This window comes from Crinia signifera, chromosome 19 (assembly GCF_055691185.1).
Source record: "Crinia signifera chromosome 19, ASM5569118v1, whole genome shotgun sequence".
Classification (NCBI taxonomy): domain Eukaryota; kingdom Metazoa; phylum Chordata; class Amphibia; order Anura; family Myobatrachidae; genus Crinia; species Crinia signifera.
The window spans coordinates 100251562-100270631 of record NC_139226.1 but is presented as its reverse complement, the minus strand read 5'-3'; the positions used below and the strand labels follow the sequence as shown (position 1 = coordinate 100270631).

Here is a 19070-nt window from a genome sequence, read left to right as displayed (position 1 = left end):
AATAGAGTATGTTAGTGTGGTCGGTGTCCTGTTAGATTATAAGAAGACTGTTTGTGGTGGTAAACACTGGGAATTGAATGGAAATAAGGGACACAGTGTTGTGATCGTAATGTCTGGAGATATCAGTGTGGCCATCTTGTTTAAGGTCAAAATGCCCTTATGCAATCCCATTAAAGTGTTCTAATGGACCTGACCTCATTATCTATGTTGAGCCCCCTGGAGTCAGTGTTTTGAGTAGGTACATCCATTTGATTTATTCCTTGTTAATTGTTCTTATACAAATCACCTCCCCTCCAGTTTTTTTCAACTAGTCTGATCCCTACTACTGTCAGGGTGCTGGGATTGCGGTCATGTTTATCCCTGAAATGTTTGGATAGACTGTGGGTCTCGATGCCTTTACGGACATTCCTCATGTGTTCCGCTACTCTTGTTTTCAATTTCCTAATCGTTCTGCCCACATACTGCAACCCACACGGGCAGCTCGCTAGATAGACCACCCCAATGTGGTTGCAGGATATGTGGTCTGTGATTCTATGGGATTGCACAGTGATATTGGATGTGAATGTTTCTAATTTCCAGGTAGATTAGCTGCCTTTAACACAGTATTTACATTTCCCACAGTGGTAGAACCCTATTTGGTTGGTCGTTGGTATGTTTGATTTTGATGTGATTATGTGTTAGCTGTTGCTTAAGGTCTGTTGACTTCCTATATACAATTCTTGGTCTGGCTGTCAGGATGTCACCTAGTATTTCATCTTGAAGGAGGATGTGCCAGTTCTTATTGAGGATTCTCTGAAATTGTCTAGTTTATACTGCATGATGAAGGAAAGTTTATAGCTGTCCACATTGTCTGTTGTCTCATTTTTGTGTTCAAGTAGTGTGTCTCTCTCGATCATTTCTACTTTGGTAAATGCTTAGTTTAGTTTAGTTGCAGCACTTTTCAATGAATTGTTTACTGAGTTGTTCTGCTTGTGTTCGATAATCTGCAATGTCTGTACAGTTGCACCTGATTCTCTGGAACTGACTGAGTTATATTTGTCAGACAGTTTGGGTGGTGACCGCTGGTGGAGAGGATATGACTGTTAACGTCTACCGGTTTGTGATAGACTTTGCTATTTAGATGCTGGTGTTTGATAAAAATGGTGATATCTAAGAAGTTAACCTCGGTCTTACTATAATGGGATGTGAATATGAGGTTGTTTTTGTTGATGTTGAGTTTTTCTATGAATATTTTGAGTCTGTCCTCAGTCCCTTGCCAGATGAAAATTATGTTGTCTATATAGCGACGTCAGAGTACTAGATCCTCCCCAAGCTCTCCATCAGACCAGATGTTTGTGTCTTCCCAAGTACTCATAAAGAGACTGGCGAAGCTTGGGGCAAATCTAGTACCCATGGCTGTCCCCGTCGTTTTTCTATAGTAATTGTCCCTGTACCAGAAGTAGTTATGTTCAAGGATGTGTTTGATACAGTCGATGATGAATTGTGTTTGTTCTCCTGGTAGTGTGCTGTCCTGCTGTAATTGGTGGTGAACTGCGTCTAGACCTTGGTCATGTCCTATAACTGAGTAGAGTGATGTAATGTTTCTGGTGCACAACCAGAAAGATTCTTTCCATGATGTCTGAGTGTTTTAAGGATGTCTGTCGTATCTTTGATATAAGAGCGTTGTTTATGTACGTATGGTTGAAGGAATTTATTAATATACTGAGGAGGTTCGATGTAAGCAAGTTAATACCTGAGACTATCGGCCTGCCTGGTGGTCTTTGTGTGTTTTTATGTACTTTCAGGAGGTAGTAGAAAACTGGGATGGTGGGGTTATTGTCTATAAAAAGGTGTTCTTTCTCAGTCAGGATGCCCTTGTCCTCCCCTGCTTTAAGTAGTGTATGGTGTTCCTGTTGGTATATTAGTGTTTAACTGGTGTGGAGTATTTCACATGTGTCCTTGTCTGATAGAATGCAGTTGCATTCCAAGTTGTAATCTACTGTGTCTAGGAGGACTATGTCCCTCCTTTATCTGCTCGTTTTATTGTAATGTTAGTATTCTCTTTCAGTTCTTTGAGTGTATTATTTTCTAATTTAGTCAAATTAATGGGGGTTCTATGTTGTTTAAGTCTCAAGTTCTCTAGGTCATTGGTGACTAGGGTCTCAAAAGTGTCCACCAAGTGCCTCCGCATGTGCTGGGGGTAAAACTTGGATTTTGGCCTGAGGTCTGAATATCTATAGGGGTCTAGTATGGTGTCATTAGACTGGTATGGAAGGGGTTTGTGAGAATATTTAGCCAATGTTACTTTCCTTGTGAACTTATGCAAGTCAATGTACGTTTGGAACTTATCAAGTCTTGCCGTGGTTGCAAATTTTAGCCCCTTCTTTAAGAGGCTGGTGTGTTTGTCTTCGAGTTGCATGGAGCTGAGAATAAAAATCCCAGTGATGTTTGTTTTGTCTGCTTTGTGGGGTCTTGTCCTTTTTCTGTGTCTTGTATTGCCTTACTAGATCTCCCTCCCCTGCATCCTCTTCTAGTGTTGCTAACTTTCGTTTGTTTGTTCGTCCTTTTGTCTCTTCTGGTGTTGATGTTAGTATTGGTGTGTCGGGTGTTTGTAGGGTCTGTTGGTTGCAGGACACCAGTCCCGCACACTGTTCTAAAAAAAGATCTGCACATGTTGCATCAGTCTGTAATGTTTTGTGCCGATTTTCTGGTCTGAATGTAATAAAGGATGAGGACGTGCTTTATTCTAACAAATGTCTGGCTAGATGTTAGTATGCCTTTGGTGTGCCCTCAATGCTATAGGTTGAGAAGGATGTGTCACACGTATTGTTTTGTCTGTCGCTGGTTCCTAAATGGATGGTGTGGTCAATCACTAAGGTTTCAGGTATAATGTTTCTGTTATCTCTGTGTAGTTGTGTCATATATTGCTGATATGTCAGTTTCAGTCTCTTATACACAGGAGTGTTGACCTTTTTTGGGGTCCTTGGAACGGTATCTTGTGTCTTGGTATTTTGTTTCCTGGTATGTATTTTGTGTTTTTTCTTCATCAGCTAATGTTTGTCAGGCAACCTGTGGATCTATAATAGGAACGAATGCAGCATGTTTGAAAATGTGAGTTAGTAATGACTACACCTGTGCACCAGCTAGTGGAAAAGTGGAAAGTTGGTAGACCTCAAGGACCGGTTCGGATACCCCTGGTAAAGTGTATGGCCAGAAGTCAATGGAGGACACACTGCCAAACTGCTTGCATTTTTCTGGCAGGTAAATGCAGCAACCAAAAGATGCTTCTGACTGCAGGCACAAGTGGAGAGTGTGAGAGACCATTGGAACCAGCAGATTCTCCCATCCATAACACTAATAACAGCAATATGCATATTAATGTCACGGGGTAGACAGATCTTTCAGAAAAAGTTCTAAAAACAAGAAATTCACCAGTTTGTTACATTATCAAAACTCAACACAATATATTTTACATTGTAACTTTTATTTGGACGGCAGAGATTTCCATTGAAGTATAGTTTATCATTTATACATTCCAAAATTATATATATATTATACTGTGACAATGAAGTGGTTATGTACTACTGAATATTTATACATTTAAGGAACATACTTGGGGACAGTCAACCTCTTGCTGTGGAAATACACCATACTCAGTTACCTCCAGCTTATCTAAAACAGCTGTGGAACTACAAGTCTCAGCATGCCCTGCCAGGCAAAGACTGTCCCTATAGTCCAAAATCAGCTTACAAGCCTCAAGGTGCCCAAGATTAAAAGTGAAGCTTCCAGCTGTTGGCACCATTAATGTATGGTGTAATTCGCCAACAGCGGCGTAGACAGACTGCGTTTATCCCCAATATGCTTCTTAAAATCGGCAGATACGTTATACTCCAATATGGAAGTTACAAGTACCAGAAACATTCTTGATCTTACCATATGCGAGTAGTTTTACAACAAAACTAGAATTAGGGCACTATCCTATTAGCTCAATGCCATTATCAGGTATTATACTTCCCATAGCTGAGGCATGTGGGGTCTAATCCCAGAGCAGCCGCTGCATGGGCGAATATATGAAATCAGAGACATGTCCCTGGTTCCTTGTGTTTTTGTCTGATATAAAGTCCATTTGGGGCCTATAAAAACATCAGCTAATTGAATACCATTATAATGACCTCTGGTCATTGATCTGATATCCGGACAAAAATATTGAGGTAATAGGATAGTCCCCTTAATATTTTTTCTATGCATTCCTAACTCCTAGTCTGTAAGCTTACTTATTCACACTACAATAAGACTCAGAGTCTACATGAATATTGAGGAGTAGCTTGCACTCCCTTGGACAGAAAGAGTACATATGTTTAATAGGATTAATTCCTTTAAAGCATGGCTGTCTAGACTTATGAATGCTACATGTTGCAAGACTGATCAATTTGTATTGAAAGCAGCAATCAAATGAATATTTTTCTTACTTCAACCAAACTATTGCAGAAGAGAAGTGCTGGTAGTTTCACATTTCCTTTGGTTTGTTTCTTCAGGCTTCTATTTGTGATTTATCATTTTGTAATTTGTAATGAGATTACCATGGCAACCAGCGTCACTTCACACACAGGGCCTGATTTTGGTTCACTCGCAAAAGCAAATTCTCTAACGGACAAAACCATGTTCACTGCAGGTGGGGTTAGATTTGGGTGAGTTCATTTGTTTCTGTGGAGGGTAACTACTGGCTGCTTTATTTTTACACTGTAATATATATATATATATATCAGTTTGAAGTAAAAACCCCACCCAAATCTGCACAGGTGACATCTGCCCCACCTGCAGTGCAGAGAGAATTTGTCTTGGTGAGTGAACCAGAATCAGGCCCACAATGTAGTCAACCGAGAGGCTTTGGAATACCCCTCTGAGTGTTCTGTCCTGCCATCACATACACGGAGACCTGACAGCCATATTTCGTAACCTCCAAACAATTTATGTACAGAAAAAAAAACTAAAACCCAAATATGTAAAAAAAAAAAAAAAACAACAACATAACTGAACACTTGCTACTTAAATTAAAAAAATAATAATACATATTTCGTATTGAATTGCTGCTTTAAATATATTGACCCATTCCACCTTTTTCAATTTTTAACACAACATTAAGCATGCACTTTTTTTTTTTTTTTTTACTTTTCATCCTCCTTGATAACTATATATGTTGATAATGTGCTTTGGTGTGGTTATCTCCAGCAAAACAAACAGATGCATTATACATAAGGAGGCAAATACCGCCTTTATCCATTTAGAAATAGAACATTAGCAACTGTGAATATATAGTAAGACACCATTTGTGGTTAAAAAAAAAAACAACAGCTTGACAATGAGAAATAAACTGCCATGTCCTAGACAAGCCAAGATAAAACTGCCCTCCTATACTCCAGTGTAATTTATGACAGCAAACATATAAAGGCACCTAAATCATACATGAAAAAGCCTGACTGCATTGTTCTACCATGCTAGTTGGAAGGAGGGATGAATTCCTATAGATAGGTTTAATTGAAAAAATATCACATTTGACTGGTGTACATTTAGGCCAGGGATTTTTAAGACTATAGTGGAGATTCAACTAGCAATGTTTCATCTGACCACTGCAGCTACAAATCGCAGGATATTTGGGCAGGGAGCTCTTGCTCGCCATAGAGTGCGATGTGAAACCAGCAGGTATACCAGAAAAATACATACAAGCAGTATATGGATACAGTGTTATGCTGCTTTAGTATACCACTGTTTTCCTGCTACACACACACATACATCAGCACATGTAATATATATATATGTACATAACCATTTTCACTGCTCGCCTATACACAAGAGCTACCAGTAACATTCACTTGCCCACAAGCTAACAGTTCAGCTGAGCAGGTGGCTAAATCTGGTCTTTGAACCCATTACTTATTTAATGGTGAACAACTATTGCAATAGTACAGGGGTAAGCAACCTGTGACATGCCAGCTACTGTGGAACTAAACTTCCCAGCAGGCACTGATTAGCATATCCTAACAGCAGAACTGTTGGATGCTGGGGTTCGTAGTTCTATAGCAGCTGGAGTGCCACAGGCGGTTTTACCCCTGGGGAGATAACACGGACGCTTCTACAATCGAGGCAGCTGAAACAGGATACAAAGCTCATACAGTGGCACTTTATGCTTTTGACGAGTCAGCGGGTAGATGACCAAATACAGTTCAATGCAAGCTGCTACAAACCACTGGTCGATTAATACTTCAGCTAATGCTAGAAAATACAAATATGTTTTGAGAATATATATATTATACACACACACACACACACACACACACACACACACACACACACACAGTTTTCTGGACCTAGCTTTGCAAAACCAAGGTTAAAGTTATGTACAAGCTGGAACATGGCAAGTGGGGACTCCATTCCACAACTATCCACACGTTGACCCACTGACCCTACGGCTGTCTGAGCAATCCCCATCCATATAAAGACCACATTCCACCAATCCCAATTTATTTATGGAGAATTTCAACTATAACTACCTTAAGGTTACATCTAAAAAACATCAAAACATAATATACCCATTTAATATAAATAGAACAGAACTGTCAGCCAAATCCCCCCCCAGCCCCATTTCCTTCCGGTTGCCTTATAACCCAGAAGGAGAACATCTTTGGAGTTTATTAGCAGTGCTGTACTCCCAAATATGGCAGATCAGCAATGTACAGTTTTCACTGGTGTCGCTGTACTTTTATATAATGTGGGGGGGGGGGGCAGCTTCGTTAGATCCAGTGGATCCCCCCACACCCCCAATTCCAGCTGGAGCAACAAGAGTTCTGGGACAGTGTCATTAGATGTCCTCTGCTCACCCTTTCTAAATGCAAGAGGAACACCTGGATATAAAAGCACTCTGGTAATGATCAATATTCTATTTGCCCTTGTACAGTAGGTACAGTAGGTAGCAGGTCCGTCCAGTTGAAAGGCTGCGAGAAAGATGCACCAATTCCTAAAGAGAAAAGAAAACACCACATGAGGAAAAAAAAGTAAAGACTACACCTTATAATAGCTAATAAAAAATAGAAATGTACTTGCTAATATTTCTATTTCAACCCAATGCAATATAGTACACATAGATTAAAAAGGAATGTGGAAAATTCAGCAGCTTTCTAGTAGCATCAGGCGAAAGTTCCCAGGTGGACTAACTATATATATATATATATATATATATATATATATATATATATATATATATATATATATATATATATATATATATATATATATATATATATATATATATATATATATATATATAAAAAAAAGGATCCCCCCCCCCCCCCCCCCCCATCCCAGATGGTGGCGGGATATGGTCAACTAAGTTGACCCTACGAGGGTCGACAGGGCTTAGTTTAACACCTGAAATAGGTTGACATGACTAAGGTCGACAGTTGAAAGTCAAATGGCAGACATGAGTTTTTCACCTCGCATGATCTCCAGGTCTCCTCCCAGAATGGAGAGGGGTAGCACCACATTCTCAAGAATATGTTAAAAATGATGTAAAATCTTTGCAAGAACGAAAAATAATAGAGAAGATGAAAGGATGAACCATAGGAGGACGAACAAGTAAGAGCACTCAGTGCGGAATTAAAAACCCCTCCTCCTCCCAGAATCACAGAAGTAATTAGCTCCATTTGTGAATTTTGACCGGTGAGTCATGAATACCCCTGCTCATCTACTGTGTGACATGAACGGTTTGGGGCCCTGAGGACAGAGTTTGAGAACCCAAGCTCTAGAACATATGTCCTCAAACTGCGGCCCTCCAGATCTTGTGAAACTACAAATCCCAGCATGCCTTGCCACAGTTAACACTCCCTTATAGCAAAACTGTGGCAAGGCATGCTGGGATTTGTAGTTTCACAACATCTGGAGAGCCGCAGTTTGAGGACCCATGCTCTAGAAGAAACGCTCTATTGTGAAAACTTCCATAGAACCACAGCATCAACTTGTGTACCTCTTTAACAAATGGACACATCTGGAAGGGTGTGGATCGTTTGGTCTACACCAACTAGATCAACAAGCATTGGGTCGAAACGGGTCAAGGTCAACATGGGGTTTTCCACTGTTTTTTTTTACCCGAATGTCGACACAGTGAACATGGACACAGTTTGAAGTGCACCGCTTTGCTCGCTATGCTTTGGGCACGGTGCCTCGCTACGCTTGGCACACCATTTTATTCTCCCACCACACCCTAGTGGATAGTAGGGCATGAAATACCGCCTTTCGGCACATGTCGGCTCAAAAAACAGTGAAAAACCCCATGTAGACTGTCCACCTAGCTCCGTGTTGACCCAGTTGGTGTAGACCTAATGACCATATCCCGTCTGGAAGATCTGTTTGGACCCCAGAGTAGCTGACAACAGATGGCTATCATGTGGATGATAAGCTTGTGTAGATCATGATCTTTGTTCATGATAGAGTAATGAAGAAACGCCACCCGATACCTGGCGCAGAGTGCAGGTGGGGTCTCTGGCCAAGACAGTGCATTAATACAAGGGCCCAGACCACAGCGGTGATTTGAAAGTTAGATTAGTGGAGAATGCCATCTAATAATACCGATCAACATCTATAGAGGTTTAACCATCACTTGGCCTTTTCATATTGTATAGACTTGTGTATTTGGGCTGTTGGCCCTTTACACATATTGGTTACTTACTTAAACCTCTTCATTATTTAGTTCATCATCGTCGTCCTCCTCCTCCTCCTCTTTTGCTCTAAAGTGAAGGTTTCTCAGTTCTCTTCTGCTCATTGAAGCGCAGGAAGTCGCGACGGGTGGAAAGTCCTAAGCGAGAAGAAAAGAAGGGATGAGATTATGGGACAAGCTTTTCAGTGTGCAAGCCTATTGTTTGTGGGCATCCACATGTAAGTAAAAGGAGATAGGTACTCTTTTAATTGTTATTCTGAAATTATAAATATTGTGCCATGCCTCAATCCTGTATGGGCACAGGTGATGCCAAAATAAAAACCTGTGTACTATGGGTCTGAATCAGTGGTGCGTGCAAGAGTGATTAGTGCTGCACCTCTGGTAACAGGGGATCTGAGAACGTATGGATGACCTGTGATGCAGGTATGTTCTGTTGAATTGCAATGTTCCCCTTTGGCGTCTCAGATCCACTGCACGTGTTCAAAGATGCAGCATTGGGAACATCGGATGGACCGCAGGACATCAGAGTGATCCTAAGGCTACTGCCAAGGCCAGTGAATTGTTGGTTTTGGCATGCCTCAAAAACGGGGCAGATGCACCTCTTCTTACTAAAATTTGCCCCAAATTGTTCCATTTTGTCGATCAAACTGCAACCGGACGTACACCTTCACACAGTAGCTATATCACCGCTCAGTGTGTAAAGTCAACGATGATAAATTACTTCCATTAAATCATGTCAAGAAATAAATCCACAATGCCATAATTACATACATACTTAGAACCAGATGTATCAAGCTTCAAAAAAGTGATACAGTGGAGAGTGATAAACAACCAACCAATCAGCTGCTATCAGCCATTTTCAAACACAGCCTGTAACATGGCAGGTAGGAGCTGATTGGCTGGCTGTTTATCGCTCTCCACTGTATCCCTTTTTGAACCTTGATACATCTGGTCTTCTGTATGGTAGCATGGGGGGAGAAGTGGATAAGTTGCCCATAGTAACAGTTAGCTTCAAAGGTAGAGTTTACCAAGTATCCCATTCAATAAAATAATCAGTAGACGCTTTCCGCTGTTTGAGACACCTCCCCTTAGGCTTCCCTAAAAAATAGCAGAGCGGAGTATGGTAAAAAGCGCACAAGGTCATTAGACATTCGGAGAACCAAACGTGAAGGTGAAGCATAAAAAGACAACGCATCTAGTTGGACAGTAGCGGCAGGCAGGACTGCAGCCTGAGCTCAGTACTACATTGAATCCGCTAATTAAGTGGCTCTGTGCTGAATGAGAGCAATTACACCTACCTCTGCCTGGAAATCAACTAATTAGGGAACATTAACCTCAAATGAAGCACAAAGAGCAACAATGCTAAGCTCAAACTGCCAGCGAGAAGCTGACTAAAAAAAATCATTTGACAGCATAATAGCTCCAGTCCTACTAGATGGCAGCAAGACACGAGACCACAAACTCTGCAGACACACAATTACTCTTTGTGCGCCAAGCGAGCCAACTTGGCCGCCAATCACATTTCACGATGCGTGCCAACTTCGTCGTCTTTGGGCACATCTCCTGTACAATTAATCCGCATCCAGTGTCTGCAGACTGGCGGACGCTCTGGAAAACGAGCAGGATGGAAATAATTAGGTCATTCATAGATTCACATGCCACAATACGAAATCTTGTTTCTGCACTTGGCTAATTGCAGATTAAACCTTTGAAAAAGGGAGATTTCTGACGCTTTCTAAATGGAGCTGATAAGTGGAGCTTAGCAGGGCTGAGTATGACAAGTGAAGCTTATCTTTTTTTTTTACAAGGGTCGACACATCTGCACCCATAGCCATTGAACAATCCTGAACCATCAAATGGTGCATGCTGGGGGCATAGTCTGGCACAGCACAGTAAAGGGTGGTAACATTGAAGCAAGTCTCTTTCAGTCCACCGTGATGTACTGCAGAGCGTAGAGCCCCTGGACCTACCACACTTATTACCTCAGAGCCCAAGGATACTAAATAGTGGTGGAACTCAAAGCCCAGAGAACCGTACCGGGCATGGGGAAACCGTTTTTATGGGGGTGTGGATCAGTTGGTCACCAGCAAATTGTTAGACAGTCATTAGGTCAACCTAATGACCCTGTCGACCTAATGACTGTAACAACTTGCTGGTGACCCAATGACCGTATCCCTCTTAAAGCCCCCCCATACACTATGCAATTTGGGCCCGATTTCACCCGATATAAGGTGAGAAAATCAGCCCAAACAGCATGTGTGTGACATCTGATACGTGCGCATCGGATCGGAGACCATACGTGCTAAACATTTACCCCCACCCTGCAGAGTATAGTACTAGCGAGCCAGCACCTATATAAATTTACATTTAACACACAGGTCCTGACAGACTTACCGTATATGGATTAGATATCGATGGCCGCCGCGTGCCAGCATCGAAGTGGAGGGAGGGATGGACTGATGAATGGCACGTGGGGGGAGGGAGGCTGCATGGAACTGTATTCAATCTGGAGATCGAAGCAGATATAGACTTGCCTGCCAAGTCTATTTCTGCTTTTGAGGGATCAAATCTGCATCGAATGACGCTAAACACTGTTCGACTTCAAATTAGATTTTGCTTCTAGAAGCAAAATTGAATAGAAAACGTGTCAAAATCAAGCTGAGTGTACGCCCCCCTTGGACTCAATGCTTGGGCAGCACGGATGGTATAATTACTGCCTCTTAGCACTGAGGTCATGGGTTCTATTCCCAACATGGCCCGGGCTGTGTGGATTTCTATACAGTTAGGGCTGGTCAAAAATTCTCTGTACAGCGCTGCGAAATGTATTTGCGATATATAAATGGCTGGTAATAAATAAAGTGTCAGACTCTTCAACACTGGGGTAAATTCAATGATTTTTGCAAGCTGTGACAGCGAGCAGTGCTGACTGCTCGCTATCACAGCTCGCACGTCATTATTCAAATGACAACCTGCACACGCCATTTCCACGTCACTGGGTTTTTACAGCATGTGCGGCCGCTAAAACAGCGAGGCTCGCAACTAAATGAAGCGGGATTGCAGCATTAGCCACGAGCCTCGCTGTTTGGGGGAATCCTCACAGTCATCTGACAGCGGAACATTGAATAGGGTGAGCGGCCGGCATGGTCCGCATGTTTTTGGCAATCCCCGCTGTTTAACCCCCTCGTCTGCCACATTAATTGCGGCCCAATGTGAAATGTGTGTTATCCGTGCAAAACGTCCCATTTTTCTTATATATTTCAGTATACTTAGCGGTGAAACAATACAGAAGTCTGTACGCTTGTTAACGTCGCTGTATATTTCCAGATATACTTACACTGATATTAGAAAACACTTCTGAAGCATTTAAAAGTAAATAAAACAGAAAAAATAAATTATTGCCACGCCTTGTTTATATATGTTGTCAAACGTTCTTTAGGAACGAACAATCCCCTGCTTAAAAGCAGCTGAAGACTTTCTGAAGATTGAATGTTCTTTGCATTAGATATGACTGAACTACAAACACTAAAGGAAAGTAATAAATAATAATTTTGCTTAAATACACTTATAACCAAAGTAAAAATTCAAGATTTACCAAAATCACTTAATACAGGGGCATACGTCTTTACTTACGAGCCTGCAATCACCTCTTGAAAACGCAGAAAACGTGCTGTAACTGCTCTCTGTCAGATGCTTATGAATAACTGACCTTGCAAAGAATCAGTGCAATCTCATGTACTGTATCTATAAACGCAGGTATTTCTATGCAAGGTCAATCACTCAGAACATGTCGCTCAGATGGCAGCACCAGTGCTTTAGGAGTCTTTCACAGATTATTTCAGTCTTACTTTAATTGTCTGGAGATGAGTGAAGTTACCATGTAACATTGTGATTTGTATAAATGCCCTAAACTTTATGTTCATTTCTCTTTTCATAAGGAGATCACCAGAATCATTAAATTCATATTCGCTCCCATAATACAAAATAAACATTTATACAAGTTAATGAAATTGCATAATTGTACTTTCACCCATCCTTTAACAGTTGAATGTGTGGTGGCAGGGAGCGAGGTCCGGGGGAGCGAGCCCTGGTGCAGCGGGAGGGAAACCGGAAAGCAGGGTCCGGGGTAGCAGCAGGCGGGGACCGGAGAGCAGGGTCCGGAGTAGCGACGTGAGAATATATATATTTTTTTATTAAAAAGAGACTGGGCGGCCGCTGATTGGCTGAGAGCTCAGCCATTCAGCGGCTGCCCAGTCTTTTGAATAGGATTTTATTCTATTCTCCCGCTGCTACCCCGGACCCTGCTCTCAGGTCTCCGCTTCCCGCTACCCCGGGTTACATGTGATAAAATCTCATCAGATTTAGAACATGTTAAAAAATAGCACATCAAGTGCCAAATCTTATGGGTCGATATATAACGTCTGTAAAGTGTCATATCCTATGCACAGTCCCGTGAGTGTACCCCTTGACTGGCTGTACTGCACCAGTGATTTATCAGATTCTGATAGAAAAATTAAGTGCTTTTGTGCATGTGATATATCATCTGACGTTTCCAGTCCCTCTAGCCCCCTAATCCAGCCCATCAGATATATCTTATGGTACAATCGTATACCATAAGGTATATCGCATGCGATTTATCTCAGCTTGATTAATGGCATGAGATATAGGACACCAAAGTACAAAATCGTTCAAGGGAAATTCCATCTGACTTCAGGGTCAGACATACCGTTGTAGTGTGTGGGGGCCCTGTACAGCTGGCTATAACTCAATTATAGCATTCACCAAGTGTTTAGTTGTGCCCCAATTCACCTGCATGAGATCTGCGTTTTCAAAGAACCGTCCCAGTGGCATGGGCTGGTTGCTGTCTTCATCCAGAAAAGGAGTGGCATCGGCACACAGGTTTCGTTTATCCGGGTACGCTAGGTCCGAATACACCATTCCATCGCCACTATCGTCCGTTATTCCATTATAAGAAGCGTAATCATTCACTTTGTTAACTTGACGTGTAGCCAGACGGGTGTTGACCCTCACCTTTGGGCACCTCCTGCCCTGAGTACCAGCTTTAGTGCGTCTCTTAGGTCCACCATCTTCACTAACTAGTCCACTATTCTGGCCACATTTTATATTTTTTGAAAGATTCTTTTCTGTACCTTTGTTGGATGATGCCTGGAAAAAAATTAATATATATTTTGAAAGAAGTTTTGCAGTGTAAACATATTGTTTCATTTGTTTTGCTATATTAGAACTATATTAAAAGCAAATCATCCCTGTAATAAGGTAATTAGCTGACACTGTAGCAGAGTCTTATAGTGGTAATGACCAGGGAGAACCTTGGAACTCCAGATGTTGTTGAACTAGACATCCCAGAATGCCCTGCTTCAGTTTTGCTATATGGCCATGCTTAAATTGTTGCAGGGCATGCTGGGATGTGTAGTTCAACAACAGCTGGAGTGCAGAGTTTCTCCATCAGAGTTTCTATTGTTTTTTTTTTTTTTTACAGACATGAACCATCTATAGATTGACGTAAATGTATTGTACATACTTAATTTGTAGGATTACAATACTTGGATTGTATTATGCAATATTTATGCAATTATAATGCAAATATAAACAGGATAGTGTCGTCCGTAGAACTCCTACAACGGCTACTGGAACCATTCATTTATGTTTGTAAACATGTATGTAATAAAGTTCAAAATATATACGATGGCATTTAGTCCTGGCTGCATTTTTTTTTAAAGGCGCAATCCCTTACAAGGCATGGTTTTGCTGCGAGTGAATGCCCCTAAACATCCGAGATCATTCAGCATTACATTACGCCCATAGAGGCAACTCTTGTTTATTATAATGAAGGCGAAAGTTTCTGCATGGCTTTCGAGATACAAAAAGATACAGCCCTCCTGGGGTGCGAACAGAGATCCAATAAAACTAGGTCCGCAATGCTGTTTTGTGGCTTAGGCACTAAGGTTGGAGAATGCCGGTTCTTGCAACTATACACCCTGTTATGTCGTGAGTACTGGCATTCTACAACATACCAACGCACTGAATTGGATAGGCCCCGTAGCTCCTTTTCTAGTGCTGTTCAACTCACGTCAAATTGAAACAGCCCCATAGAACGTTGACTCATACCTGTACTTTTCTCTTCCCGGACTTGCGAGAGTTGCAGATCTCAGATTCATTGTCAGAGGAGTTCTGCTCAGACGAGCAATTTGTAGTTCTCTGGCGAGAGGAGCATCGCACCCCATCTGCTAACTGGAAACAGAGTTATTACCTTAAGTGTACAGTAAGTGCAATCAGATGGAGGGATTCTCTACCCAAAGAACTGGTGACTGATAATTTGTTAGATGGACTAGAGCAGATTAGAGGAGTTTCGTACAAGAAACAGTATCTCTGGATAGAACTATTAAGTGCTTGTAATTCTAATTGGGGTCATTTGGCCACCATCTTGCTGGTTTTCTATACAGCTACAACACGCCAAAGGTTCAACTTAATAAGCCCTTCACTGCTGAATGCATTCCTGTGTCCACAGTCATTTCATATCTGCAGTCAGCTCCTTTACAGAATGCAAACTATTACATGCCATCAGGAAATAAATATCCAGATGATGTGCTGTAACTAATACAGCTTTGAGGCAGAGGCAGACGAATAACTAGCGGCAATTACCCGGCTTTTGAAATGCAGGGTTATTCATACTACCCCCTCCCTCCCTCCCCCCCCCCCCCCCCCCCCTTTCTCACTGTGGACATACGCATGCCATCGGTTGTGTTCTTTGTGGTCTGGGAAAAAAGTCGTAATACAGATTTGGGGCGACAGAAGGGATGACTGGGTTATGCAAGGTTGGTGGGTGGGTGGTTTGGGCAAACTCTGCAAAGTCTTTTAATGCCTAGAGGGACTGGCAGTCCTCCAGCCATGGGTTCCCAGTTTCCCCCACAGGGGGTTTTTCTTCTCCTGACTGCTGATGGGCGACTCTTCATGAGACAGGTGTGTAAGAATTCTGGACCAGAATTCCCTATTTTATAATGCAGAGTAAAAATATATATATTATATTTTACTTTAAATAAAAGTTTGAACAGAGCCGGCCTTACTAGGCAATTGCCTAGGGCATTTGGAATGCCTAGGGGCATCAGCAGCTTCTGCTGATTAAAATGACATGCCTATATTCTGTGTGTGAGTGAGGCTGTATCTGCATATAAAATAGTGTATTCATGGAAATCACTGTAACATAGCATTCTGCATGCAGGTACAGACACAGTCGCAGACAGAATATAGGCATGCCACATATCATTTTAATCATTGGAAGCTCCTTGTGTGTCCTGGTCATAACAATGCAAATAAGACGAATTTTCAGCAAAAAAAGGCACCCAACGTTAGCAGAACTGGCCAGGAGCTGCATGGCCTTATTGAGTCAAGATGTATGAGGAAACATCTGTATCCAGGCAGAGGTCACAGTGTTAGCGGCTGTGCGAGTGCTGTCTGTGGGTGGGTTGGTTGTGCAATAGTGTTCGGCATATGTTTAAGGGGCATTATGTGTGTAATGTATAAATGCATTAATAATGTGCGACATATGTGTAACAGACATTATGTGTGTCATGTGTATAAGGTCATTAATAATGTGCAACATATGTGTAATGGGCATTATGTGTGTCATGTGTATAAGGGCATTAATAATGTGCAACATATGTGTAAGGGGCATTATGTGTGTCATTATGTGTATAAAGGGCATTAATAAAAGGTTGGCATCATGTGTAAGGGGCATTATGGTTATATGGACATTAATAATGTATGTCATGTGTAAGGGGCATTACTGTGTGGTATTATCAGGGGTGCCGAGAGAAAGGGGTAGGGGGTACAAATTACCCAGGCCAAAGTCTGATGGAAGGGCCCAGTGGGGGCCCCGGGCCCCCTCCCCTTAAGTGACAGCAGCAGCTCTTCTCCTCTGCCCAGCACACACAGCTTTGTGCTGGGTTGCATTGTGGCCATGGAGGTGCTTAAAATACAATATTTTCTCAGGATTTTTTTCTAAGGGTATAATGTGAATAATGTGAGGAGTAATGTACATAAGGTAAAGTGGTACTACTGTGTGATGTAACGTAAATAAGGGACACCATTGCATGATAAAATGTGAATAAAGTGGCACTACTGTGTGGTATAATTTGAATTGGGGGTACTATTAGGTGGCCATGCCCCTTCCCAGCAAGAACACACCCCTGTTTGGGCTGCGCACCGAATGTGTGCACGGTTTCTATTTAAAATATTGTGGGTAGGAGCACCAAAATGATGACTACTATGATGAGGGTTGATGGTGCTGGGAAAGGGGAGCAGGGCAGAGGCGGAACTAGTGGCGGTGCTAGGGGGCACCAGCAAAAATCTTGCCTAGGGCATCATTTAGGCCAGGGCCGGCTCTGAGTTTGAATTTATTTTCAAAGTATATATTTTGCGTGAATGTCTTGATTTAGATTATTAAATACACGCTCTGACACCTGACAAGGCCGCAGTGAAGCCTGGTAGGTTTAATGAGAGTCTATTTGGTAATGGAAAGTAAGTGGTCAGGATGCTGAGAGGAACATGTGTGAGATCTATAGGGGGTCTGCACATAGAAACCTATGCAGGAGGGATCAGAGATTCTTGCTGCGGTCCCTCCTGATACATTTAGGTCAGGGCTCAACACATACTAAAAATCGGCGACATTGCACGCAGAAGGCACATACCAAAAATGTACACATGCCATAATGCCCATTACATATACCACATGCCGTTAATACCCATTACACCAAACATCGTAATGCTCATTACACATTATGCCACACACTGTAATTCCGATTACATATAATACCACACAAGTTCAGCTTAACTATATGCTTGTTGCTATGGGTTTCATGCTTGATACCAGGGGTTTACTTGCTCTGCCAGAGGCATTGAGGTGGTGCCGGGTTCGGTTGCACCGAAGGGGATGACAGGGGCAGGAGGACCACAGTACTGCGGGCTAGAGTCCCGACTTCCCAATACTGAGGCCGCGGCTTTACTGTCAGGTGTATAGAACTATAGGGCAGGGGAGCAGATTTAAAATAGCTGGCCGCCGCACACAGTAATACTTACATTTAGCAGGCGTCATTTCACCAACTGCCGCACTGAGGGGGTGATGAGCAAGAACACAGCAAAGGGTGGCTGAGCCAAACGGACAACCGCGGCTTCCCACTACTGAGGTCTCGGCATGTAACAGGCCCCGGCGACGGAGCAGAACAACGCACTTGGCAACCTGTCACCTGGGGTTGGTCGTTCCCTGATTTAGGTTGATACTTAATATTTGCGGCAAGCCCCCCGAAAACAGGTGTTTTTGGGGATTTAGGCACAAATATTAAATGATAAATAGGCCCCTTAGACCTTGAAGATGGAGGTGACAATACAAATGAAAGGGGTTTATGGAGCAATTAAGAGAAAGGATCAATGCCTCTGAGTAATATGCACATATCCCAGCAGGGGGGTGGGGGGGGATTGTGGTAAAATGGTTATAGTCATTGTCAGGAACTCTCTAGGCCATTTTCCAGCACTGTAAATAGATGCTGTGCACATGCATCTATTCCCCCAAAGCCCCACCCCTGGAGCCGCCACTGCCTCCCACCATGGGCCAGTTGGGAAGTATCAAAATATGTGATCAAGAATTGGTAGATAAAAAAATAGATTTGGATGCAAGATTCATGGACAGCAATAATATTATATACGGGTGATTTAGTTTTTCATAAAATACAGAAATAAATACAATTTATGGATGTAGCAGCCATTTTGTGTTATCAAATCTAAAGATTACCCCCCCCCCCCCCCCCACACACACACACACACACACACACACGCACACACTATATGGGAATATGAGAGATCCTTGCTAAATCCTCAGTGACTGCTCATTCTACACAAGGGGGTTCCAGGTGAGGGAGCCATCTTGGGTGCGTTACACAGGTTACAATCGTTTCATTTACAACAATGTTAAAGTGTGGTAAAGGGAAATAACAGAAGAGGTTCCAGTCACAGGCAATAGTTTACTTCTGAATTGCTGACACCTCAGGTCTGAGGTTATAACCGTGGGCTGTGGTAAGGGTTCAAAGTGACATATTTGTCAATATTTCCCCAAATCTATAACACCCCTTTCACATAGAAAATGAAATTCCAGGCTGACCCTTTCACACAGGCAAAAACCCAGTGTAATAGAGCAAACTACCACATCTAAATTTTAGACCCAGAGATTTGCTCTCCTGTGTGAAGGGGGGTCTGACAGCACATGGACAAATAACCCGGCACTCCAAATGCCGTATAATTGCTGGATTATTCAGCTGCCGCTGTCTGAAACGGTATATATATTTAAAAAAAAGAAAACGTGAATTTCCTAATTAAA

General features: G+C 42.3%; 1 protein-coding gene across 1 annotated transcript in view; it reads right to left on the bottom strand.

Moving 5' to 3' along the window:
* Positions 1–3847: 3847 nt before the first annotated feature.
* C19H1orf174 (chromosome 19 C1orf174 homolog) overlaps positions 3848–19070 on the bottom strand; it is an 18385-nt gene continuing 3162 nt past the window's right edge. Inside the window, exons 2-5 of the mRNA XM_083163014.1 lie at positions 14813–14935; positions 13493–13849; positions 8699–8824; positions 3848–6991 (exon numbers count right to left, since the gene is read on the bottom strand). Coding sequence (XP_083019140.1) covers positions 8699–8824; positions 13493–13849; positions 14813–14935 — 606 coding nt within the window. The 3' untranslated portion in view covers positions 3848–6991. The remainder of the gene's footprint in view (positions 6992–8698; positions 8825–13492; positions 13850–14812; positions 14936–19070) is intronic.